The sequence below is a fragment of the Trichechus manatus genome, unplaced genomic scaffold (assembly GCF_000243295.1).
Source record: "Trichechus manatus latirostris isolate Lorelei unplaced genomic scaffold, TriManLat1.0 scaffold00074, whole genome shotgun sequence".
Taxonomy (NCBI): domain Eukaryota; kingdom Metazoa; phylum Chordata; class Mammalia; order Sirenia; family Trichechidae; genus Trichechus; species Trichechus manatus.
In genome coordinates, this window is record NW_004444010.1 from 11,609,764 (window position 1) to 11,637,710 (window position 27,947).

The window sequence follows — 27,947 nt, forward strand, 5'->3', positions numbered from 1 at the left end:
TTGGAGGTTTGAGCCTACCCAGAGGTGCCTCGGAAGAAGGGTCTGGCTATTTACTTCTGAAAAATCAGGCATTGAAAACTCAGTGGAGCACAGTTTTACTCTGACACACATGGGGTCGCTCTGAGTCAGAATAGACTCAACAGCAACTGGTTTACTGGTACAATGTGTAATATAAGTTCTCCTAGAAATCAGTTCCTTTATATAGATAGATAGATAGATCTTGTGTACATGAGAACAGCAAAATATTAAATATATTTATGGCATTTCACAAGTTTTCATTAAACAAACTTTTTAAAAAAAAAATTTATTGTGTTTTAGTTGAAAGTTTACATCACAAATCAGTTTTTCATTCAAAAGTTTATACACAAATTGTTTTGTGACATTGTTTGCAATCCCCACAAAGTGTCAGCACTCTCCCCCTTTCCTTTTCTACCCTGGGCTCGTCCTGTCCTTTCGTCCAGGTTTCCTGTCCCTTCCTGCCTTCTCATCTTTGCTTTTGGGCAATTGTTGCCCATTTGGTCTCATATGCTTGATTGAACTAGGAAGCACGTTCCTCACATGTGTTATTGTTTGTTTTATAGGCCTGTCTAATCTTTGTCTGAAAGGTGGACTTTAGGAGTGGCTTCATTTCTGAGTTAGCAGGATGTCTGCGGGCCATAGACTCAGAGTTCCTCCAGTCCCTGTCAGATGAAATCAGTTCCTTTAAAAAGGCTTGATCTTAGGAGTCTTTATTTATTTGTTTTATATTTTTATTTTTTAATTGTACTTTAAATGAAGATTTACAGAACAAATAGTTTCTCATTAAACAGTTAGTACACATATTGTTTTATGACATTGGTTAACAACCCCACGACACGTCAACATTCTCCCTTCTCAACCTTGGGTTCCCTATTACCAACTTTCCTGTCCCCTCCTGCCTTCTAGTCCTTGTCCTTGGACTGTTGTGCCCCATTAGTCTCGTTTTGTTTTATGAGGCTGTCTAATGTTTGGCTGAAGGGTGAACCTCAGGAATGACTTCATTACTGAGCTAAAACGGTGTCTGGGGGCCATACTCTCAGGGTTTCTTCAGTCTCTGTCAGGCCAGTAAGTGTGGTCTTTTTTTGTGAGTTAGAATTTTGTTCTCCATTTTTCTCCAGCTCTGTCCAGAGCCCTCTGTGTGATCCCTGTCAGAGCAGTCAGTGGTGGTAGCCGGGCACCATCTAACTGTACTGGACTCAGTCTAGTGGAGGCTATGGTAGTTGTTGTCCATTAGTCCTTTGGACTAATCTTTCCCTTGTATCTTGATTTCTTCATTCTCCCTTGCTTTAGGAGTCTTTAGTACTGAAAGAGGTGTTTAGAATTTATTAATTCAATCACCTCAGTTTACAAATAAGGAAACCGAAAAGATGAAGCGACCTCCCTGAAGCCAGAGCCCTAGATTTTGGAAGAACCTAGCCTTTTACTCAGAAAGAACTGACTCCAAGTCCAAAACCCTTTCCTGTCTTCCACGCTGGAGTATGTTTAATATGGCCACTGGATTAGCTGTTTCAAGTCACTGTTTCATCACAGTAAATGCCATTTTAATCCTTGCTTATTTGCTTTCTAATGACAAATCTTGAAGCAAATTTCTTTATAAAAACACATTTTGCTGTTTAAGGAGAAATATGCCTGGCTCTAATGTAATGAGAACTGCAGAGCCATGAAGTCTCCTTTGTCGATTGTGTTTGGCTTGGAGATTACATGTAGATTGTAGTCCATAATTCTCAAGTTTGCCTGCTGGTGTACTCTGATAAGAGGAAGCATCGGAACTTCCAAATTAAAGAACTCCAATAAAATAAACTGTAAGGATATCTCCATTTCCAGAAAAGGAAAGAACTCTTCTTGTTTAGTGAGGTGAAAAGTAATCTAAACGGCTGAATATAATCCCAAGCACAGAATTCTTGAAAGCACTGAGAATCTTGTAGGAAAAACACACAAAAACAATGTTGTACTAATGAACTGTGCTGAATATATGAGGGGCTGAGATTCTACTCCATTTCAGACCTGCAGTCATAAGAAGGAATGTGATGAGCAGGTAAAATGACTTTTCCTTTATCTGAATTATTTTGCTCACTATTATTTTCAGAGGTAAAGAGGAGCTAACTCTTCTTCTGTTTTATTGTTGTAACTTCCATTTCACTCTCTGGTTAGACATTTAGCTCCTGGTTGAAATAGGAGTGTGATCCCCTTGCTAAACACCAGAAAAGATGATTTGTTGGACAATGCCACACTAAGGTGTGCCTGACCCAAGCCATAGTGTTTTCCAATCTCCCCATATTTATGTGAAAGCAGGACAATGAATAATAAAGACTGAAGAATTATTAATACCTTTGAATTATGGTGTTGGCGAGGAGTATTGAATATGCTGTGGACTGCCAGAAGAATGAATAAATCTCTCTTGGAAGAAGTACAGCCAGAATGCTCATTAGAAGTGAGGATGGCGAGACTTCATCTCACATGCTTTGGACATGTTATCAGGAGGGACCAGTCCCTGGAGAAGGACATCATGTTTAGTAGAATAGAGCGTTAGCAAAAAAGAGGAAGACCCTCAATGAGATGGACCGACACAGTGGCTACAACAATGGGCTCAAGCATAACAACAATTGTGAGGATGGTGCAGGACTGGGCAGTGTTTCGTTCTATTGTACATTGGGCACTGTGAGTTGGAACCAACTCAAGGGCACCTAGCAATAACAAGCCATGCTCACCATTAATTAACATAAGAAATCTAAGTTACCAGATCAGTGTTTCGTTCTATTGTACATTGGGTCACTGTGAGTTGGAACCAACTCAAGGGCACCTAGCAATAACAAGCCATGCTCACCATTAATTAACATAAGAAATCTAAGTTACCAAATCAAGAGAGAACAAGTAACTAACTGGGAGTTTCCTTGGATGGTAGATTTGAAGTAACAGTGTAATGTTGCATTGAGAACCAATTTCATCAAAGCAAAGCAGATGATAATTTATTATTTTTAGCAATCACTGCAGTCCTTCATTTTTCCCCTGGATATTTGTTAATGTTTTTCTAATGTTAATATGTTACACCAAGGTAAGGCGCAAAGATGTTTCTTCAAGGAATCTCTACTCTCATAGTACTTTTATAATAAGCAACTAACAAGTGGAATAACTATGTATCTTGTAGGGTATCTTTTAAGTTCTTGTTTTGTAGGCGAAGCAGTCTTGACCTTCAGGGAAAATAGTTTCTCACAAGTGAATTTACTTACAGCAATTGGGGAGAGAATTGTCTGGTTCAAATGTGAGCTAGATTTTGCTGCCTTTTGCAATGTCACTGTTCGGTGAAATCGCTGGAAATCTACTAAGAGTGCTCTTATGAAGGCTTAAAATATTTTAGTGATGAGTTTTGCATAGTGACATTTAAATTTTTTATTTATTAAGATAGGAGGTAAGAGGTACTTGAATTTAGAATCCAAGATAAAATAAAATTTGTTTTTTGGTGAATAAGGTTAAAGAAAATACTTCTTTTGGAGGCAAGTATAAGTCACTTGGAACTGTAACAGAACTAGATTGGAAGGACTCCCTGATTAAAATGACTTGTTCTCAAGCACTTTTGTTCTCTCTCTTTCTTCCTGTCTCTCTCGAAAAGAAGCTTCTGGTTCTTAACCAAATTTAACATGTTTCTGGAAAGGAAGCAAATTAAATTTTACATATTAACTTCTTATGCCTGAAGTATTTCCCTTCTTATGACCAGGAGATTAGGGTTGCATTTGGACCTGTGTTAGCCAGTCCATCTCCTGTTACGTTCACATTGCTTATTGTAACCTTGTAGTTTATATAGGAGATACTAGATATTATATCTTTAATACCTTCCATATAAAATTATGATTTTATGACTCTGATATTATTTCTCTGATCATTTCTGGGGTAATTGGGGCAATTTGTAAAAATACAAATGAAAATGATCTAGTGCCAACAGGTGATCTAGGAATAAGTGTAAAGGATATGCCAGGTGTAGACATATTTTTGGTTAAGGAGTAGCTTATGGTGGCCACCTTGAATGGTAATCTCTACTGTCCCACTAACTGAGAAGAGAGATCACTCAGTTCTAGCTGCACAATTTGGGACAATTGCCTCAGAAGTCAGAGAGTTTGGGCACCCTCTGGATAAGCATCTTTTCAACTGCTTCTTTAGACATCTGTCCCAAATTTGTATCTTCCTTTAGAAATAAATGGTTCAAGTCTGTCTTAGTCATCTAGTGCTGCCATAACAGAAATACCACAAGTGGATGGCTTTAACAAAGAGAAGTTTATTTCCTTACAGTAAAGTAGGCTAAAAGTCCAAATTCAGGGTGTCAGCTCCAGGGGAAGGCTTTCTCTCTCTGTCGGCCTTCTCATCAGTGTTCCCCCAGACTAGGAGCTTCTCGGTGCAGGGACCCCAGTCCAAAGGATGCACTCTGCTCCTGGCACTGCTTTCTTGATGGTATGAGGTCCCCAACTCTCTGCTTGCAGGCCACACCCCAGGGAAACTCCCTTTACATTGGATCAGGGATGTGACCTGGTTAAGGGTGGTGTTAAATCCCACCCTAATCCTCTTTAACATAAAATTACAATCACAAAATGGAGGCCAACCACCCAATTCTGGGAATCATGGCCCAGCCAAATTGATACACACATTTTTGGGGGGACATAATTCAATCCATGACAATCTCCCTCACAGACTCATTGAAACTTGTAGGATAAGCAAAGCAGAAAACCATAAGTCAAGAAGATTTTGGAAGAAAAAGTTTATTTGTAATAAAATGGGAAAATATTTATAGATTGTTGGTTTTAAAACATCTCTGCTTAGAAGTTTCCATCTAGAGCTAAAGTAAAACATGTCTAAAATCTGAGCTCCTTGTCTTTCCATAGTCTTTCGGTAACTTCTTGACTCCTTTTGTAATTATCAGTAACATTAACCTTCCTGTGGAGTCCTGGGTGGTGCAAACAGTTAAATGCTTGGCTATTACCTAAATGTTGGTGGTATGAACCTACCCAAAATCTCTTTGGAAGAAAGACCTGGTGATCTGCTTCCAAATGGTCATAGCCATGAAAATCCCATGGAGGACAGTTTTATTCTGCAACACATGGGGTCGCCATGAGTCAGAATCGCCTGGAAGGCAGCTGATTTGAGATATATGTATGTATATGTGTATATATGTGTATATATATCCACATAGAGTCTTAAAAAAAAACCATACCATAAACATAAAGCATATTAATGTATAAAACTGCATGTGAAAGAGAAACTTCAGAAAATTGAAGAACAGCTGGGGATTTAACAGCCAACATGTATTGCTCACTTTGTAAGTTCCTTTGCCAAACAAGTTACCTGCATTAGCTCATTTAATCTTTACAGCAACCTTAGGAGATAATCTAGCATGATCCCCATTCTAAAATGAGGAAACTGACGTATGGAGAGGTTAACTGTTTGATGCAAGGTCACACAACTAATAAGTGGCAGAGCCAGAATGTGACTACAGGTCATCTAACTCCAGATGGTCTTAACAGTTGTCTGGTATTGGTCAGACTGTGAGCATTCAAATCACCAAAGGTGCTTGGAGAAAATGCAAATCCCCACACTCTGCAGCCACACCTACTGAAAGAGAACTTCTGAGAATGGGGCGCTGTGTTAAATTGCCAAACATAATTTATAAATAAGCCAATTAGAAGGAATAGGTCTCTTAAAACGTCCCTGATAATGAGGGATAAGGGGGACTCCCTGTATTTGTCTCTCCAAGTTCAGCCCTGAGCTACATCAGAATTCGTTGCTATTGACTCCAAGAAGGAGGAAACCCTGCCCTGCCTGGTCATGTTCTCCAGTAGCTTACAGTAGTCTTTGGGTACAGAGAATCACCCCTTTATCTTCCTGTGAAGAATGATCAGTCTGTGCAAATCTGGCCTTACAGTCTTGCCCAACCACCTGACTTTCACGTTTGTGAAATAACTAGCCAGCTTGAGCAGATAGTTGGCACTTGGAGTGGAGAGAAGAGCACGCAGGGATCAGATTCTGACCTTATTAGCACAGCATGATCATCAGGCCTAGCAAACCCCAGCCTTGATGGTGCCCAGCTCGAGAAGTTTCTATCTTTCCTGTAGGAGAAGGAAGTGCATCTGCTCTGACTCTGCTATCCAGCTATTGATGCAATAGAGTCTTTTAATATGGTAAGCAAAATACATTTGTTTGGCATGCAAGTCCTAAAAGAATTTTTTTCAATTGAAAGTAGGAATTTGAATTATAGTTGGAATGCTAATACCTTTTCAGGCTTCTGATGTTGGCATTCATGTTGTCAGTGAAACAAATGTGAGAAAAATATTTTCATATATTGTCAGATTATTAGACAAATGGTTGAGGTGTTTTTTGGTCTCGTGGCAACGCAGGGATTTTTGTAACTTTTTACTATGAAAAACAACAACTAAATTGTGCGTTTTACATAGGGTTTTGTTTTGTTTTGTTTTTTCCCCCATTAATAATGATTTCCTTAGTCCTGGCTAACCTTTCTTCGTAAATTTAAAATGCTATTTTATGGGTGTATTATATGTAGTAGGGCATATACTGCATTTGCCTGTCTGCTTTCTCTGTCATACAAATCAGTACAGGTTCTTTTTCATTTGGGGCTTTTTACACTCTTATCTTCGTTGATCTAGAAATAATGCTGTTGGTTCGTTTGTAACAATGACTGGAAACTTGCTTTTTCTTAGTTGCAGAGGATTTAACCCCTAAGTAGGATTCAGATTAAATAAATTCTGTATATGTTATTCTAGATTTCGATTGTAAATTTTAATATCAGTTTAGCTTCATTTTAGATTTTTGTTTTGGCTTCACTGTTGGACTTTGTCCCTTTCAAAGGCAGCATCACGCAAGAACAGTGTAAAAGGGCCCTGGGCACCGAGGAGCTCACTCTCCCCTCCCAGCTCTGGCCCTTCTACCTATCCAGAGGGCAGGGGACTGTCCTCCATGCAGGGAGAATCCACAACTCACAGCCCTAGAGCCAGTGTGCCTGCCTTTCTAGATTCCCCGATTCTTGCAGCCAATTTCCAGGTCCCATTTTTCCCCCAGTGAAGTCCAGTTCTGTCTTGAATGGAAAAAAAAAAACCTGCCTCCCATGCTCTATCAGAAAGACATTTATATCCTCCAAGCTTGTAGGAAGCTGAAAGCTGAAGGAAGCCTCCTTGAATCTTTTTCCATCGGTGCATCTCTCAAAACTTTAGCCATCTTTGTAGCTGGCCCCTGACCCCTGTCTCTGATTTCAGTTCCTCCATTAATGGAGCTGAGCACCAGACTCAGCTCTATCTTGGTGTCTGATCAGAACTGAGCAACTGAAGGCATCTCTAGGTGCTTTCAACATAAACAAAAAACGTAGACAAAAAGCTAGAGTTTGTCATCTATTTAACTTGTGATCCTAAAGCCTCATTTGCAATTATATTCATCTTAGGAGGTCCTGGATGGCTTTGTGCCTTGTAAAATTTGATATTACATAATCTCATACAGAAATATGAGGTCACAAAGGTCACACCAGAAAGTGCTCCATGCTGAGCGAGGCCTACATCTAAGGGTCACTGTTTCCTGAATGCCAAGCAAATGGGCTTAACATTTCCCAGAACTTAACAAACTTTGAGACAGCTGCTTGGCAACACAAACTGCCCTTTGCTGTTTAGATATTCCAGTTGGATGTAATATCATCTCACTACCTTTTCAGTATTATTTAAGTCTAAAGGCTGTTTTTAGGAGCCCTAGCGGCACAGTGGTTAAGCACCTGGCTGCTAACTGAAAGGTCTGCAGTTTAAACCCACCAGCCTCTCCATAGGAGAAAGATGTGGCAGTCTACTTTTATAAAAATCACAGCCTTGGAAACCCTATGGGGCAATTCTACTCTGTCCTATAGGATTGCTATGGTCGGAATCAACTCAACGGCAATGGGTTTGGTTTGTGTGTTTGGTAAAGGCTATTGTTAAATAAATAAATGTTGTTGTTAGGTGCTGTTGAGTCAGTTCTGACTCATAGCAACCCTATGTACAACAGAACAAAACCGTCTGGTCCTGAGCCATCCTCACAATCATTGCTGTGTTTGAGACCATTGTTGCAGCCTCTGTCTCAGTCCATCTCATTGAGGGTCTTCCTCTTTTTCGCTGACCCTCTGCTTTACCAAGCATGCTATCCTTCTCCAGGGACTAGCCCCTCCTGATAACATGTACAAAGTACTTAAGATGAAGTCTTTCCATCTTCACTTCTAAGGAGCATTCTGGTTGTACTTCTTCCAAGATAGATTTGTTCATTCTTTTGGCAGTCTATGATATATTCAATATTCTTCACCAACATCATAATTCAAAGGCATCAATTCTTCTTCTGTCTTTTTTGTTAATTTTCCAGCTTTCACATGCGTATGAGGTGATTGAAAATACCATGGCTTGGGTCAAGCCCACCGTTAGTCCTCAAAGTGACATCTTTGCTTTTGAACACTTTAAAGAGATCTTTTGCAGCAGATTTGCCCAATGCAATATGTCATTTGATTTCTTGACTGGTACTTCCATGGGTGTTGATTGTGGATCCAAGTAAAATGAAATCCTTAACAACTTCAATATTTTCTCTGTTTATCATGATATTACTTACTGGTACAGTTGTGAGGATTTTTGTTTTCTTTATGTTAAGGTGTAATCCATACTGAAGGCTGTAATCTTTGATGTTTACCAATAAGTGCTTTAAGTCCTCTTCACTTATAAAAGAGAAATTTATGTCATTTGTTAATAGTAATATTATTTAGGTCAGTGAGGCACTGGTGGTTCAGTGGTAGAATTCTCACTTTCTATTCAAAAGATCCAGGTATGATTCCCAGCCAATGCACCTCAGGTATAGCCACCACGTGTCTGTCAGTGGAGGCTTGCAAGGTGCTATGATGTTGAACAGGTTTCAGTAGTGCTTCCAGACTAAAACAGACTAGAAGAAGGTTCTGGCTCTCTACTTCTGAAAATCAGCCATTGAAAACTCTATAGAGCACAATGATCCAATCTGCAATCCATCATGGAAAAGGTATAGACTGGACAGAATTTCCTTCTGTGGTGCATGGGTCACCATGAGTTGGGGTCTGACTCGATGACAGCTAACAACAACACTGGGGTCAAGTCAAGAAGCCTTTCCAAAGTAGACACTCAATCCTTCACATCTGTTTTACTTGGCTTTCCAGTGCTATTCCCATAGTCAGACAACCCTTTTATCCTCTTGTTGCCCTCATCTCTTGCACAGCCAGCTGCCTACTGCATTCTGGATGTTTCCCTATAGAGAGTGCATAATGAGATGCTACAGCAATTTCTGGTTCTCTAGCATCTGATTTCTACATTTTCATTTCCCTTTGTCTCCCTGTATGTTTTAGAGCATACATTTATCAGCTATAACACTTACTGTTAAATGATTCTTATCAACCAATGTGAGCAGTAGTTTGAGATTGGGAATTATTGCTTTGATCTTGAAACACTTGGAATTCATTAGGCATTTTCTCTTAATGAGGGTCAAAACAATCATAAAACTAGGAACTTGAAGGAACCAGTAAGCATAAGTAAGTGATCATCATGATAGGATTTTAATTGTGTATTTCACCTTTGAATTCTGTTCCTTTTTTATATAGTGGAGGGTGGAGAGAGTGAATGAGGGCATATGGATTTGGAGTGATTTTGAAGGACAAATATCTTTATTTTGCCTCTTCCCCCAGAGATGGGATCAGTAAGGAGCCTCATGCAGCGTTGCTCTGAGCAATCCAGTTGCATCTTAACAGACATGTTCTAGTGGGATTTGATAGACTGGTTTCAATTTAGTCTCATTAACATAATCAGTAATAAGAATGTTATTTATAGCATTTTATAGTTTACATAGAACTTTTCTGATTTGCAGCTTGCAATTCAACTAAGTACTAGCAATTGATTTCATTTTGGAAATCAGGAAACTGAGGTTCAGAGAGATTAGGTTATTTCCAAAGCCACACAGTCTATGAGTCTCAGAACAGGGTAGGGACCCAGGTGTTCTAACTCCAAATTCTGTGTTCTCTTGTCCACATGTTTCTGCTTCTGAAAAGAATGGAAGTCTCATTTATTGAGCGCCTAGTATGTGCAAGAAACTTTTATATTTGTGATTTTATTTAATCCTCACAACAACCTTAAGAGGATCGATAATATTATCTCTATTTTAGCTAGGAAATGAAAACCCAGAGGGGTTAAGTTACTTGCCCAAGGCCGTACAGCTGGTCCTGGGTCATAGATTACATTTTCTCTCTCCCATTGCATATATGGATCCTACTATAGAAGGAGCAAGAATTTGTCCCGTGGTTTGTTTTTTTTTTGTTTTTTTCCCTCCATACGTTATAGTTTTAAAAAGGAGAAATGGGTATCACACTACCATTTGCAGCACCTGAAGGATTTTTAGATGCCAAACAAAAGCCTTCTGCAGTGCTTGAAGATAAATATTGTTTTAATCACTGCTGAGGAAAAATGGTGACCAATGCACAAAGGATAAACATAGGGGCCAGTGTCTTCATTTCCTGACCCAAGCCCATGGCTTTTCCCATCATCCTGATTGTGGTTGTGTCACTCCTCTGCTAACTGTGTTTTCTCAGCCCTTCAGAGCCTGCCCATCACTGGGGAACTGTAAAACCCTACCTTTTCTTGAAGCTTTTTTCCAGCTTTAATCTGTTATGTCTCTGATTCCTCTAGCACGTATTGCACACGTTATACTATAAACACTTCATACACAGCCATGTTCTTGGATTGCTTCATTTGCCTGTTTATGGAGAATGTAAATTCCTTGATTTAGAGATTGCATCTCATGGTTACTTATTTTGTATTCTTCATGGTACCCGGTACAATGCTAGGGATATGAATTTTCAATGTGTGGTTGGTTTTAACAAGCAGCTGAGACAGAATACTGATTAGATGAAACTGTCTTTTGCCCTATGTGAATTTTGAAGCCCAGACCTAAGTTCGACCTAGGCACTAAATTACTTGGGCTGAGTTAAAAACTAGTTTTATTCTTGGTTAAGAAGCTCCAGAAAAAGAATATTCAGTTGATAGAGTATTTTTGCTTCTTTTTGAAGACATTCTAGGTGCTTTGATGAATATACTTGCATGAAAAAGACACAGATATCAAGAAATATTGGGAGAAATTGGGAAATGCAGTCAAATTTTGATATGAATGGTACAGAAAGAGAAATGAATACATATAATAAATAAACTATAAAGTTGGAAAGGAATATTGGGCCAGATGAAAAGGAACCTAAGGAATTTGAACTTTATTTCTGGCCAATTAGAAGACATAGGATGGTTTTGAACAGGGAGTAAAGGTTCTACTGCTACCATCATGGTCGTATACTACTACTGATGATAGTGACGGTGGTGGAGTGATCTCAAAACTGCAGTACCTCCAGGGCCAGGCAACAACATAAAGGAGAGACAGGGCCAGAAGAGAACATAAAAGAGGCAGCTGCTACTCAGTTCCAGCCCTCTGTGGCCACATGGTAATGCAGGCATCATTTTTACCATCTCCTTCAATTTTTCAAAAGAAATTAGATATCTAGTTTTTTTGTGTAAAAATCCCCATATTTTTAAATGTTGGCTGCAGAAATTTTAAACACTATGTTAATCAAACAAAACCCTTCTGTGACTGAGATATCACTCCGTGATCTTGACCTGCATGAGTAACAATCTCTTTTCAACATGGATAAAAGAAGAAAGCTGAGCAGAGAAAGCAGTGAACTGGGCAGCTAACGTAATGATCTAACTGGATGGGGACTGAGTAAGGCACAGGAACACTGCTATTCTGTTGTAAAACTCAGGCCACAGCCATATATTTGCACCCAGTTCTGGTTTCGTTTTAAAACTAACAAGTTTTGCACTGTTGTGACTCACCTGACCTTTAGAACTTTTTCAGACATTTTTTTCAGCTCTTTAGAACTGAGAGTGATGGTATGACAGGAATGTATAAATGATCTCAGAAGCTATAAATGTATTTTGAAAATCCGGACCTGGTTTCAAATAGGAATTAAATCCTACAGGTTCTAGAGAACTTTTGAGTATGAAAAGAGACAGTAAAATTAATCAATTAAGTTGGTAATTAAGCATGAATTTATCGTAAACTGAGGCATTCCTGGGCAAACCAGGATGTACAGTCACCCTACCTACCTGGCATCTAACTGGAATTCCAAAATAAAATAATAAAAAGAATGGGATAAAAACAATTTTGAGAGATAATGGCTGAACTTCCCTCTCCCCAGAATTGTTAAAAGATAAGAATCCTCAAAATTAGAAAGTAAGATGACCCCCAGGAGCATATGTAAAAGAGATATATACGTAGCCTCATCATGGTGAAGACTAGACAGCACCAAAGATGACAAGTTCTTTAAAGCAGTTTCAGAGAAAAGGTGTTGTTGTCTGCTGAAAACAATGGAGTAACGCTATAAATAGCAGAGGGAATGTAACTAGCATTGTATAACCAGATAAACATTAATTATGAATAAGGGTTAAATAAAGATATATTCAGACATACAAAAGTAGAGAAGTTATATCCTGCTCCTGCTGGAATACTACATAGCTTCTTGTGCCTCACTCAGTAGACAACCCTCTTGGAGGTGGGTCCATGGCAAGATGCCTCAAGTGCAGCTACTTGCTGGGGTGTTCACTGACCCATCGAAAACTCACATAACCTAGCCACTCTAGGCAATGAGAAATCAACCACTGCCCTGTATTCCCCTCCTCAGTACTGCTGTCTTTCTCCAGGTATCATATACCTCGGCACAAGTGCCGATCAACAATTCCACTGCTTAAGCAGATATCCATCCAACCATCCTGGTACATGGCTTATGGGAGTGGAAGCTCCCCATTCCTTTACAAGAAGAGTCTTGATTTGAGTCTTAGTTGCTAATTTTAGAGCAACAGTAAAAGACCCACTCAAAAGCCTGTTATCCTTCAAAACAGTGTATTTAATCTGATGTGAGCATTTTCTACTGTGTTCTGTAAAGAAAAACACTCACCAACCTTGACCAAAAGCTCTAAGCTGCCTGCATTTAAATATTTATGCCCCAGGTTTTTAAAAAGTTGAGTATAATCAGAATCCCACTGGGAAGAAGCATGTCAAAAAGATTAATTAAGAATAAAGCAAAAAATGGCATCTTCCCCTGCCTCTGTGCTAGGCATTCTTGGAAAACAAGCTCTCAAATGAGTGAAGATTCCTTTATACAGTTTTGATTGTAAATTTTGTTAAGGTCTTGAAGAGAATTCATCTGAGTGTTTAAATAGAATTTACAGAAAAGCATCTCCAACTTTCATGAGCATAAAAATACAATTGGTAGATATACCAGGGTATCATCGACAATGTAGTCAAAGGCCCGATAACAGATCTATATATGGCTTTTTCTCTCTTCAGGAGAAGATAAATTGCCATGGTAACACTGCCATGAAATAATAGGTCAAGTTTTACCATTCTGCCTCCGGCTTATTTTATTAGGTTTTACTTAGAAGTGGATGCCATTGTAAAATGGAGGTTTTAGTATTTCAAAGCTAAACATCATGACAAGAAAATCTGATCAATAAAATCTGCTGGTGTCAAGAGGATGGATAAAGGACAATAGGTAGGAAGCACATTTAAATTGATTGAAGAACTATTTAGAGGCAGGCTTATTAGTATTGTCTTCTAAAATGTGGGCTCGTTTTACAAATGCTAGTGTAGCTAAGCGTGTGTAAATGAATTCAAACTGACTATTTGCACAAGATTAATAGCGGAAAGTGCTTTTAAATTTTATTTTACTGGAGGATTAACCGCTCTAAGGCAAAAATGTTCTTATTCTGGGCCAAAAATAAATATGCAAAAAGAAAGCATAAAATATTTAAGCTTCCTGTTTTGCTTACTATTTTTATAAGATTAAATTCAATGCTGCTTTATGCCTATTTATGGAAATAATAAATAAATAAATACAAGTTGGGGAAAAGCAACATCATAAAAAAGTAATGATGTGTAATAATCAGCATTTTGCTTTTTTGCTAGGGGATGTTGCGTCTCAGCATACCTCATGGCTTTAGATTTTCTGTAACAGTATCTCAATCTTTTCAGGATGAAATTCCAATGTGAAGTAATATATAATTTTTGTCACTTTAAGCAACGTTACTCAGTTCTTCTAGTAGTCTTATGTGTGCATGTGTGTATAATATAAATATATAGTTACATTTAGTTTTGAAAAGAACAACATACAAACCACCTTTTTTAACAGAATTAATTTTACGTAAGTGGAATATAAAAATACATTTTAGAGTAATATCCTTCTGGAATTCACACAATGAGACTATGTTAAACTTCTCCATAAGACTACCTTTAATTGTCTATACTTTCTCTTCTGTAAAGTAATAAAATGGTGTATGAGTAACTGTGAAATTTATACTGCTTTCATCATGTTTATGAAGATTGTAGACTGAGGTCAGTCAGTATGAAGTGAAGGACCTTACCACTGACAGAATTATCCTCCTTGCAATTTTGAATTGCTATGCTGTCTGGTTCTGTTAAAAATTGTGTTTTCATCACTATACCTAACCTTTTGCACACATGTAGGAAATGTAGTATTCTAGTTAATAAAACTCTCTTAAGGCATAGAATATTTAAATATACAAAATATGTCTAGAATAGACAAAATAAATTTAATATATACATAACACAGTCCCTGGGTGGTGCAAATGGTTAATGTATTTGGCTGTTAACCGAAAGGTTGACAGTTCAAGTCCACCCAGAAGTGCCTTGGAAGAGAGGCCTGGCGATCTGATTTAGAAAAATCAGCCATTGAAAACCGTATGGAAGAGTAGAACAGGAAAGATGGTGGTGTAAACAAGTGATCTTGCCAACCCTCACCCACATATACAACAAGGAAACGGTGCTCAGCTTTCAGAGACTGAATCAGGGAGTAAAGGAAAGCAGTGGGGAACTGCAGACAGGCAAAAATCAACAAATCAACAGTGGGTCGCATACAGTAGGATAATTGCTTCTCCTACCGTCGTCCCTGCCCCTCCCCTAGCCATGTGGGCCACCAGCTGCTGTGACTGGGATAGTGGCCCCTGAAAAAGAGCCTGCTTCCAACCACCACAACTCCTGCCTGTACAAAGATTCAGGACCTCAAGTTTCTGCCCTAAAATCAACAAAGCAGACTTCCCTGGGGGTCCGTCTGGAGTGTGCCAGCGCCTCCCCCACCAGACACTGTAGGTGGCAAGCCTACTGCAGATTGCTACAGAAGGCCCATGCAGTGGAGTCTGCTTTCATAGTCAACACACTAACTGCTTGCCTGTGTAACCCATAGCTCAGGCCTCTGAAACCAGCAGGACAAACTTCTCAAGGAATCACTTCTGTCTGCTCCCGCTTCCATTTGGTGCTGAGGATTGCTGCCTGAGGCTGCTGTGTGCTAAGGAGCAGGCATCTTTAATAGAGGCTACACCCACAGCCAACATACACCAGCAGGGGCTCAGATAGCAACAAGGCAGTCCTCCCTGGAGGTCCGTTTGGAGTGTGACAGCCCCTTCCCCACCCAGACACTGTCACATGTAAGCCTGCTGTGAATTTCTAGATAAAGGCCCTGTAGCAGAGTCTGCTCCCATAGTCAGCATTTTACTTTGCTCCCTGTGCACCACACAGCTCAGGCCTCTGAAACCAACAGGACAAACCTACCTGGGAGTCAATTAGGGTTTGTCTGCCCCCACTTCCAGTTGGCACTGAGGACTGCTGACTGAGGCTGCTGTGTGTTAGGAAGCAGGAGTCTTGGGTGGAGGTTGCGCTCACAGCCAACAATCCACCTGGGAGACTGATAGCAACTAGGCAGACCTCCATGAGGATCTGACCAGAGCATGACACCCCCTTCTCCATCTGATAATTGTTGGCTGTCAAGCTGTTGCAAACTGCTACAGAAGGCCCCCACAGTGGAGTCTACTCCCATACTCAGCACTCTACCTATCTCCCTGTGCACCCCATGGCTCAGGCCTCTGAAACCAAGAGGACAGACATCCCGGGGGATCAGTTTGGGCCTGTCTGCTCACCCTTAAATTTGACACTGAGGACTGCTGACTGAGGCTGCTGTTTGCTAGGAAGCAGGCATGTTGAATGGAGGATATACCCACAGCCAGCATACTACAGGGAAGGCTCTGAAAGCAACAAGGCAGACCTCCTTGGGGATCTGTTCAGAGTATGACTACCCCTCCCCAACCAATAACTACTGATTGATACTAAGTCCTACAGAACGTTCCCTACAGTGGAGTCAGGAGGTGGGTCACCTAAGTAGAGACTGCTCCCCCAGCCACCACAGGGTCAATGGGACTCTGAAACCAGTAAAACATATCTCTTGAGGTCCTTCTGGGGAGTGCCAGCCTCTTCTCCTCCTGAAACAGGGGAAAGTCTGCCTGTGCTTCCCCTGAATGCCAGCTCAAATATAAGCAACCCCCACAGAGCTGGGAAGGAAACCACAGGCAAAACTGGAGGGCAACGCCTAGTCCCACAGGAGGCTCGCTGAGTGTAGGTTTTCTGACTAAAAATGTGATTACAGAAACAGAGAAAGGAAGGGAGTAACATCCAGAGAGAGGAGAGTGCGCTCCCTGGTGGACAGATTGATTACTACATGATATCTCACCTGAGTGGCAGTTCCCTCTGGTGGACACAGAGACCACAGCATGTTCTCTGGTATGACTGGGAGAGATCGCAAGTCAAAAAATGAGATCTGGAACTTTTGAATCCCAGTTAAACCAGGGAGGGAGAAGGAGCTATCACAGAGGGGGAGAAGAAATGGTAAGCAAAGGCCAAAGGCTCTGCCCATCTAAGAGTTTCTTGCAGAATGTAATGTGGGCAAAAAAACCAAATATGGGGAAAACCGAGAGGGTTAACACCCTCAAAAATCCCAATGCCCTGACAAAAAAAAAAATCACAAGACACACAAAGTTCAAAGAAACAATGGCCCACCCAAATGAACAAGACAAAGGAAGTGAAAGCACATCTAGTGATGACCAAATAATGAAAAAAAAAAAAAAAAAGAAAGAATATAATACAACAACATTAAGGGAAAACATAGATAGTTAAAAGAAATAAGGACAACAATGCAAGAACAAAGTGAAGATCTAAAAGAGATACTGTGACTGAAAGGGACATTAACTGAAGTGAGAAACACAATGGAAGTATTTACCAACAGATTTAACCAGGCAGAAAAAAGAATCAGCAAAGTAGAGGAAAAGAGAGTTAAAATTACAGACACTGAAGAACAAGACCAGAGGCTCATGAAGGCTGAGCACAGTTTAATGGAATTATGGGACAGCAACAAAAGACCTAATATATGCATCATGGGAATTCTAGAAGGAGATAAGAGAGAGGAAGAGACAAAAACAATATTTGAAGAAATAATGACAGAAAATTTCCCCAGTCTAATGAAGGACATAAATCTACAAATCCAGGAAGTTCAAAGAACCCCAAGCAGGATAAACCCAAAGAAATCTACGCCAAGACACATCATAGTTAGGCTCTAAAAAATTGAAGATAAAGGGAGAATCCTGAAAGCAGTGAGAGAAAACAAATAGTCACGTACAAAGGATCCCCAATAAGATTAAATGCCAATTTTTCCTCAGAAACATAGGAGGCCAGAAGGCAATAGAATGATATATTTAAAATTGTACACCTGCAAAAAGTTGAATTGGCAAAAGTTGTATGATAGATATATTTACAACAATGGCAAAAAAAAGAGTAGCTGCTGAGGCTGCTTATGTACAACCAAACACCTCCTAGGGTATGGTTCCTTGATTTAGTGGTTTAGGGTCATGGTTTCATGGGACATCACAGTTAATTGGCCTAATAACATGTTTAGTGCTTCTGTTCTATCTCCTACTTTGCTGCCTAGTACCCGGGCTCTTAAAAGCTTGTCGGCGGCCAGCCAGGCATAACAATTGTTCTCTATTCACCTGGCGCAACAGAGGAGGAAGGAGAGTCAGGAATAGGAGGAGGATATGGAATGTGTGGCTAATTGCCTCCATGAGCAATTGCCTCCTTTGCCATGAGACCAGAAGAACTAGATGGTGCTTTGATACTGAACATTTTGATCAGATTCCATAGAAGAATTCTGATCAAAAGGGAGAAAATGCAGATCAGAATTTCAAATTCTCATAGACTCTAAACTTTCTGGAGCCATGGAGGTTGAATGAACCCCTGAAACTATTGCCCTGAGATAATCTTTAAAACTTAAACTGAAAATATCCCCTGAAGCCATCTTAAAACCAGTTTAGCTTAACTAGTAAAAAAAAGATCTGCCTTGAGCATTATGCTCTTTTAAGAACTATCTGTATGGAATCAAATTAACAACAGCAACTTGAAAGATTAGAGAGGAACCTTAGGGAGCAGCGAGTTTATGTCAATGAGGAAGAAACAACTTAGAAAAGAAGGATGAGAATGGTTACACAACTCGTAGAATGTAATCAATGTCATTAAATTATACATATAGAAATTGTTGATTTGGTGTATGTTTTGCAGTGTATATTCTCAACAACAAAAACAAAATTTAAAAAAATTTAGGAAAAAAGGAAAACCCTATGGGGCACACTTCTACTCCATCACACATGGAGTGTGTTGCCATGAATCAGAATGGACTAGATGACAACTGGTGATGATTATGATGATGGTGAACTCATAATAGGTACTCCCTAAATGTTTATTGACTGAATAAAGGAACTGATCAATCACTTTTAATATTAAGCTATATTGAGCATAATTTAATCTTTTTTTGATGATTTAAAATAATCTGTTCAGATTAAATGTAGCAAGGTACAGGTTAAGAGATCTTCACTTGCTTGAATGTCAGATGACTGAGCTCTTATCCCATTTCACATCTTTGTGTTCCTCTGGAAGCTCACTAGCTAATGTGTGTTTTATGTCTTGTGTTACAGTGTTCCTAGTCCTCATTTATGCTGACCTCCCCTATGGACTATTGCATAACCTTTAACTCATTTCTGTTAGTTTAATTAAATTACCTTTGTTGATCAATTAACACCAATGTGTTTTCTCCATCTATAAAATCACTTACTTCATCATGTACAAAGATTGTCTGTCCTACTATCTATTTTTCTCTGTCTAGACATTCAATAAATGTATTTTGATTGTGTTGATATTGAGTTCTGTTTCTTTACTAATGGTTAGTTCCATTTTCCCTTTAATTCAATACAGAGAGAAGTACCCACCACAACAAAGACCAAATTACAATATAACTCATACTTGCAAATGAAAGCTATTTCCTCAGTCTTAAAACTGCATATTATCTCTGCTTGGCCTCAGAAGGATTTGAGAATGCTGCACATACAGTTGAAAAAATAAAATGTTTCATTGGGGAAATTTTTTAAGTATAAAAACAAAGACAAAATGCCAAAATTCAAACTGACAAAGTTCCTAGCTATTACTTATCAAGCTATTCTTCTTTTGACAGTTATTCAAGTATTTGTTAATCAAACCTATCATTAAAGTCAATTTTTGTTCTTAAAAACACGATTGGGAAGTCAAAATATTTGAAGCAAGTAAAATGATTTTATTTTTCTTAGAAAAGGGAAAAATGAAATATATTGCTCCTGGAAGAAAGTTTTTATTTTTTAATCATGTTTTTCTCCCTCATTTTCTTGGTAAGAGATTTCCAGCTGTGTTCTTCAGTCACTAGAAGCCTACATTTATAGGAAATCAGTGTGTATTCGCAGCTACTAGAGTCATTCGGGGAAAGGAAGAGCTCAAAGCCAGGTTTAGAGCTGGTTTCCCGAACAAACTGAGAAGAGGTACCATTTTAGTCAGTTACTTTCTGAGACTGCTCACATTTAATTACATTAGTGGCGCTTGACATTATACAATGGTCTTTTTTCTTTTTCCAAATATAACCCTTCTATTGTCATTAGTAAATGTTGAATATAATGAAGTGCTTTTCTGACTTCTTCTTCTTCCTGATATCATGGAGAAAATGCTAATGAGTTTGTAATCCTGAAATTGTCTTAAATATCCAGAATCCATGTACAGCCAACTTAGACTGCGTTTATTAGTTTAGTTTTATTCTTTATATTTTCTTTACGTATGAGAAGAAAAGTGATTTCCTCTTTGTGTTTGTGCTGCATTTCCCTTATCTGGTGCAATTTCTTATTCTTCTTAAAAGCTCTTAGGTGACAAGTACCTCCAATTAGATTGTGTTTCTGGGATTAAATCCCCATAACGTTGAAGATCCTGCCCCTTGCTGTGTCTTGAATGTACTGGGTGGCGCGAACAGTTAAGCACTCAACTACTAGCCAAAAGGTTGGCAGTTCAAACCTACCCAGAGGCTCCTCAGGAGACAAGCCTGGTGATCTATTTCTAAAAGGTCACAGACTTCGAAATCTCTGGAGCAGTTCTATGCTGCACACGTGGGGTCAGCGTGAGTCGGAATCAACTCAAAGGCAGCTAACAACAACCCTGCATCTGAAAGTTTCTATTTTCTTTTTTCTTGAAAGCTGCTTTTGATCCTTCCCTCTCTTTTAAATTTTGATATATAATGGTTATAAAACCCAGTGGTTTCTAGCAGTTTCCTGTAACATTTCAACCATAATATAATGGGGACTTGATTTCGGCTCTCTCAGAGATTTAATACACCTACAGTGTGAAATTATTGTATTTCATAACAGTAGAGCTAGTTTCTTTACTGTCAAAATAAAATTAACATCTTATGAAAAAGGGACGCTGTCACTGGAAAAGATCAAGGAGAAAGAGGTAAAGTATCATTTTTCAGTGTCTTTGTTGAAGACATAATTTACAAGAAATGTCCAGGTCACCTTTTAGCAGTGTCATGGGTATATTGGCTGTTTTCCTCTATTGAGGAATCAGGGGAAAGATGCTTCTTGTATAAAGAAGGTAGCAGGTATTGAGTCCCCAACCTGTAAGAATGCTACACAATCAATGCAAGAAGACATTTTGCCAAGAGAAAAGAAAGTCATTTAAAGTTACTTCAAAATGTGAGGGGTGGGGGGAATACAGGGAGAGAGAGATAGGTAGATAGATAGACAGACAGATACATAGATAGATGATAGAGTGTTCGGGAAATAGGAACATAAGTCAATGTGGGAAAGTTTAAAAATAGGCTGACTTTTTTTTAAGGGATTCTGTTCCCCAGAGACCTAAAACACATTACAAAATCTCTGATTATACCTTTTTAAACATAGTCTTCGGGAGTTTGGTTCTGCCATTTTATCCATGTTCTTTACCTTTCTTCTTTCACAGTTGGGTACACTGTTAACTGAATTAAATGTAGTGGGTATCCAAGAGTATCTACTATAAGCTCAAGATTGGCTTCTTTCTATTTTTTTTTTTAATATTTACCCAAATTATATACAGTTTATAATGTCTGTGTTTATCTCTAATATCCACACCTTCATTTTTAATATTTATAAAATAGTAAGCAAAGTGCAATACAATATTCAAATACTTGCCAGGTAAGTTCTATTATACAGGCACACAACTATACAGCAAAACTAGAGATGATTCCACCCTATTTGCATTTCTATTATTACTGTTGGGATTGAATTCTTTTTACAAGTTAATTTACCATTTATATGCCTTTTTATAAATAATTTTTAATTAGAATGTTTAACCTTCCTTTAATGATTTCTAATACCACTTTACATATTAAAGATAGTTAACTTTTGAACTCTCTGGTACAATTGGAAGATATTTCCCAGTTGATCATTTGATTTTATGTCATTTCAATTTTATTCATAGCATTTTTTTCTATATTCAAGAAGTTGTCAAAATTTTATATTTTGAGATCTGTGATTTCTTTTGTTTTTGCTTCCTGCCATTAGTATTATGTTCTAAAAGATCCTTCCACCTGTTCTGCTTTATTTCTGCTATTTTGTTCTCATTCTACCTTTGAACACTCATTTCCTAATACTACCTAATAAACACCTGCTAATTAGGCCAGCCTTATCCCTGCTCCAAGAGTAGAGTGTAATTTTTGCTGGCTTTGTGAAAAGTCACAACCTTAGCTAGTCTTCTAGTTCCATCTCACATCCGTCTCACATCGTATATTCTTTCAGAATCATTCACTGATTTCCCCAGCTTTCTTTCATCACCTTTCTCTGAACTTTTAGGAGTCAAATAGGATATACCATACAGAACTGTAAGCAATCTTGAGTTCTCACTGTTGATCTATGGTGGAGTGAAGCATCCATGCAGGAGGACACCTGTGGGTGAGGAACATCATATTCAGTGTGATCCTGTCCCAGTTGTGACAGCCACAAGATGTTAATTTTATTTTCATAGTAAAGGATCCAGTTCTGTGTCATTCAACACGTTCACTTTCACTTTAGAACAATAGAACAACTGCCCTCAGGTAGGCTTTGACTCAGGGCAACTTTGTGTTCCATAGCGTTTTCATTCGCTGATTTCTTGGAAGTAGATCTCCAGGCCTTGCTTCTAAGGCGCTTCTAGGTGGACTGAAACCTCCAACCTTTCAGTAGCAACCAAGCCAAGTGTGTTAACTCTTTGCTCCACTTAAGCCATTTGTCAAGAGTTGATTCTGACTCAAGGAGACCCCATGTATGTCAGAGTAGAACTGTATTCCATGGGGTTTTCAATGGCTGGTTTTTCGGAAGTATATCACCAAGCCTTTTTTCTGAGGCACTTCTGGGTGGATACAAACCACCAGCCTTTCAGTTAGAAGTGAGCATGTTAACCTGCACCACCAGTGACTCCTTCTATAGTTAGATGCTACTTAATAGGAGTGAACATAAGTATAAAGTACTTTGAGCTAGATCTTTACCAAAAAAGAATTTTTCAGAATATTGCAGACCTACCATATGAAAATCATTAGGAAAAACAAGACTAAAAAAAAACATGTAGTTATATTTTGCAAATGCATTTTAGAATTTGTACTATGACTTTTCAGAATCATGAATCACTTCCCAAAATATGTATTGCCTTATTTTTGAGAAATTATTATTGTTGTTATTTTTTAGGACACAGCAGGCCAGGAAAGATACAGGACTATCACCACAGCCTATTACCGTGGAGCCATGGGCTTTATTTTAATGTATGACATCACTAATGAAGAATCCTTCAATGCAGTACAGGATTGGTAAGTAAGAGCAAATACTTCCATTACTAATAATGATGACTTTTCATTTAACTCTCTGTTCTTCCCTAAGGCAATTACCATATTGCAAAGCAATGTGTGTATTTATTATACTCTACAGTCTCATTAGTCCTTTATAAAACAAACAAACGCAAGTTATGCTTAGAACCATTATGTAGTGATTGGTGACAACTCATTTTAGTGGTTTTTTCTGCATTTTGTGAATTCTAATGCTTTGCATCCTGTCATCCTTGGTTCCACGGAGAATATTACCTTGCTTTTGATTTTTTATTTTAATGCAAACGATGGATGGTTTGGAAATCTACTGTTCTACAGTAGACATCAACAAACTACAGCCCGTGGGCCAAATCCCACTTGCGGGCCAAATTCAGCCCACCACCTGTTTTTATAAAGTTTTATTAGAACACAGCCAGGCTCCTTTGTTTATTGTCTACGCTGCTGTCATCCTACACCAGCAGAACTGAGTCACTGCAACACAGACCATATGGCCTGCAAAGTCCAAAATATTTACTATCTGCCCTTTTACAGAAAGTTTGCTGGCCCCTGGTCTAGAAGAGTTGCTAAACAGGTTCTTCAAAATGAAAAGCTTCAAAAGACTAGGGTGAAGGAAAAGATAAAACCAAAACCCTTTCTGACTCATGCTACATGAAACCATCTGAAGATGAATCTGTACATTATCAGTGTGACTTGCAGGAGAGGGATTACTACAACTTTCTTATGACCGCAGCTTTCTTCCTCCCACCCCATCAGTGATTTGGGAGGAGACAGTGAAGATTTGACAGTAATGAAGGAAAGCAGTGGGGCTGAAGAGGGCTGTTTTTTTGTGGAAAGACCTAGAGTCTAACTAGAGCTTTGTGTGACATTAGGAGGAAAATGAAATTCCACTGATGTGGGTGGAAGATAGTGACCAGAACTGAACAGGTACCACATTTTAACTCCACATACCGGAACAGGCAGTCACAGCTCGTTTATGTGAGGGAAAATTAGAATACAGAGGTGAAACAAAGATCATTCTTTTTTTTTTTTCCCTGTTTTCCATGATAGTATTATCCAAGTTTTTTTTTTTTTTAAATGTGTATCAGCTCACTGAGGGGCAGATGCTATAGAAACTTCAATTTGCTTTAGATGCTTTTTCATTTTAATTGTCCATCTGGAAAGACACCTATATTTTCCTTATATACACACACACTACACGGTGCAAGAAATACTATTTACAATAGTAACTCAGAAGGAAGATATGTAGTGATAAACTGAGAAGGTTTAAGACCTATGTAAAAAAAAAACAAAAACTGTCTTTCACTGAAAGGCATGAACGGAAGTTTAAGTACCCTTCTTTAGTAGATGCAGTATTATCAAAACGTCAGTTCTTATCAATTCGTAAATTCAAGGATCCCAATACCAGCAGGTTTGGTACAAAATGGAATCAAATAGAGTCCAGAGATAGACACAAATGTATATGAGGATTTAATTTTTGGTAAAAGTTGTTTTCAAATTAGTGACAAAAATAAGATTATTTTCAGTTAATTGTTCTGTGATAGCTAGTTGATTGCCACACATAGCTATGGCACATATATTGCCCAGTAAAATGGTGATTTTAAGCTTCACTATTTCCTTTCAGGAAATACTGGGACCCAGTGTTCCTAGGTAGGACATGTTCATGAATGAGGTTCCAGACCTTCAGGGTGTCAAATGCTGTTTGTACCCATAGTTCTCCTTGCCCTGCTATTTCAATTAATTGATTAATGAGATTACATTGAAGAATACACTGAGCTCATTAAAACCAAATGGCACAACGCCAGGACCCATGCTGTAGTACCCCCGACTCTAGTATCAAAAGTCATATGGAAAAGTTCAGCTCCTCTTGCCTTCCTCCACACCTTCCTTCTATAACCCCCAGTCAGTCTAGCTTCCACCCCACCAATGCTTCCTCACGTGTCAACAGGACCATCTCCCCTTTCTCAGTCTTCTTCCTCCTCCTCAGATTCTGGAACTATTTAACTTTATCTGCTCTTTCTTTTGAAGCTCTATTTCCTGTCTTCTGAGAGGCTGCATTTTCCGGATTATTTTTTTCTCTCTCTGATAGCTCCTCTTTGTCCATTCCAGATCTCACCACCACACCCCTCCCCCTAGCCAAAAGCAACTATTCCCCTGTGGCTTTTTTTCTTGGGCTTCTTTGTTTCCTTGACAATATTATCTGCTTGTATAGCTTCATTTATCACTTATACCCAGACGGCTCCCAAATTTAAATTTTTGGCCCCCAATCTGTCTTCTAAACTGCCATATTGCCTTTCCAGGTGCCCAAAATATTTCTCCACCTCGATACCCTGCTGGCACTTCAGAATCAAGTATCATCACCAGAAATTGCTTACCGCCCTAGCATCATTATTTCTGTTCATTGAAACCTCATTGCTCTACATCATCCAGGGTCTATCCTGAGTCCAACTCTAACTTCCAGCCATCCCAGTCTGGGTCCTGATCTTGCATATTAATTTTTCTGAATATTCTTTGAATCTGCTCCTACATTTCCATTCCTTCCGTGGCCATCCTTCTGCCTCTACCCTCACAGTAATCTTTTAACCAATTTTTATCCCTTTAGACTTCTTCCTGTCCTGTTCTGTCCTATCCACTGATGCCATAAGACTCTTCCAAAAGAACATGATCCTAAGGATCATGGAACATCCCTGGTCAAAAGCCTCCCCTAACTCACCATTGCCTCCTGAATTAATTAAACTCAGCTTAAGTTTCAGACACACCCCATCATGGCCCCACTATATCTTTTGAAGCTCATCTCTTGCCATTCTAGAACCAAACTGGACCATTCACTGTTTCAAGAACGCAGCCTATACTTTTCCAATTTTTTTTTTTTAATGGTTCCCTCTGCTTTGCATATCTTCTTTCACAACTTTCCACACACCCCTGAACTGCACAGATCTGTCAAAAACCTACAAAGTTCAGCTTATAAACTAATTCTTACTAATTTTTTCATCCACAATTGTATGATCATTGGCTTATTAGGTTCTTTTATTCATTCAACAAGTATTTATTGAGCACTTAATTCTTTGAGAGTACATTTGCCAGACATGATGTTTAGTACCTGTGCCAGCATTTACTGTCTCAGTTAATGAATCCACTATCACTCAGTTATCTGACAGAAATCTGAGTGCTCTGTTTGATTTCTCCCTCTTTACCCATGACATCTCATTGACTATCAAGTCCAACCATTTTGACTTTCTAATTGTCTCTCAGATCTATTCCTCTCCTTTGTCCCTATTGCCACTGCCTTAATCCAGACTGTCATTAGCTCACATCCATTTTAGGAATCTTCTGTCTTGTGATCTTACCTTCAGGTCCCATTCTCATATTGCCATCAGAGCTATTTTTAAAAATAAATCTGAACATGACTTCACCTTAAAAATAAAAACCCTTGATAACATCATATTACCATAGAATAAGATATTATTAAAGATTTTATTTTTAAGGTGAGAGTCATGTATTACCTATAGTAATGATTTGAGAGCACATCTGAATCACCTGAGGAGTGCGGACAACATATAGATGCCCAAACCCCACTCTGGACCTACTAAATCAAAATCTCCAGTGATAAATCTGGACATACATACATTTGAAAGCTCAAATATACAAGGGAATCTGCAGCCCATTTCTATTTCAGACCACTGATTTAGGATGAAATCCAAATTCTCTAACATGGTGGACATTATGGCCTCCATATATATCTTTTCACTAACATCATCTCCTACCATTTCCTTCCATGTTTCATCCAGATATAATTTTTCCCTATTTATGAAGGAGGGTTACTGTGAGTCGGAATTGACTCAACAGCAATGGATTTGGTTTTTTGGTTTGTCCCTTTTGATACCTCTGCCTAGAATACCTTCCTGTTATATGAATAGATTCTTATTTACCCTTCAAGGCTAGCTGAAATGTCAAGTCTTCTAGGGAGCTTTTAGAGACATCTCTCCCCTTTTCCTACCCACCCCAGTCTTCATTCACAGTAGACAGTGTTATTCATACTCTCATCTCTACATTCATGCTACCATAGAGAACATAGCTGACTCTGTTGTTGTTTCTGTTAGACTATGAGTTCATTGACCTTTTTCCACAATACCAAATACACTACAATTCAGTACATGTCTTGAATGAATTATCCAAGGAACTGTACAGGATCACATCCTTCCTTGATTTCCCAACAGAGAATATAGAAATTACTTCAGGCTGACATAATCAGGAATCAATGATTCTATTCTTCCTCTCAACCAGATTTAATAAGCTTGTGTATGCATTGCTGCTATGGTACCAACTATATTCAGCTTTTTATCTTTAAGTTATACTTGTCTTAAGCCCCTACTATATTATAAACTACTTGCAGGGAGAGACTATATCTTGCTTGTTTGTATCCCCTAGTTAACATAATAACTAGCATAAAATGGGTATTTTACAAAATATTCTTAATTGAATAAAAGTGTACAAAATGTTCCATCAAAAACCTTGGGAAATGCTTAAGGGATAAGAACAGAATTATATAGTAAGATAAAACCTATTGCAAAAATCCAGTTCAGCAAGTGCAAGTGGCTTCACATATACAGCATTATTGTGTGGGAGTGGGAGTGGGGAGCTTGCTGATATTCAGTGATGATGTTCTACTACTGGGTACAAGGTATTCTGAGAGAAACAAGCAAGAAGGAACACATTCTTTAAGTTACTGGTCTCCAAGTGCTTATCTGAAAGTTAGGGAAAATAATATGGAAAAATATATGTAATAAAAAGAAAAATTAATTGAAACTAATCT

At 38.6% G+C, this 27,947-nt stretch overlaps 1 protein-coding gene across 1 annotated transcript in view; it reads left to right on the forward strand.

The window, feature by feature from the left end:
* Positions 1-27,947, forward strand: part of RAB3C (RAB3C, member RAS oncogene family) — a 322,097-nt gene that overhangs the window by 139,560 nt on the left and 154,590 nt on the right. The window contains exon 3 of the mRNA XM_004380492.1: positions 23,004-23,122. Coding sequence (XP_004380549.1) covers positions 23,004-23,122 — 119 coding nt within the window. The remainder of the gene's footprint in view (positions 1-23,003; positions 23,123-27,947) is intronic.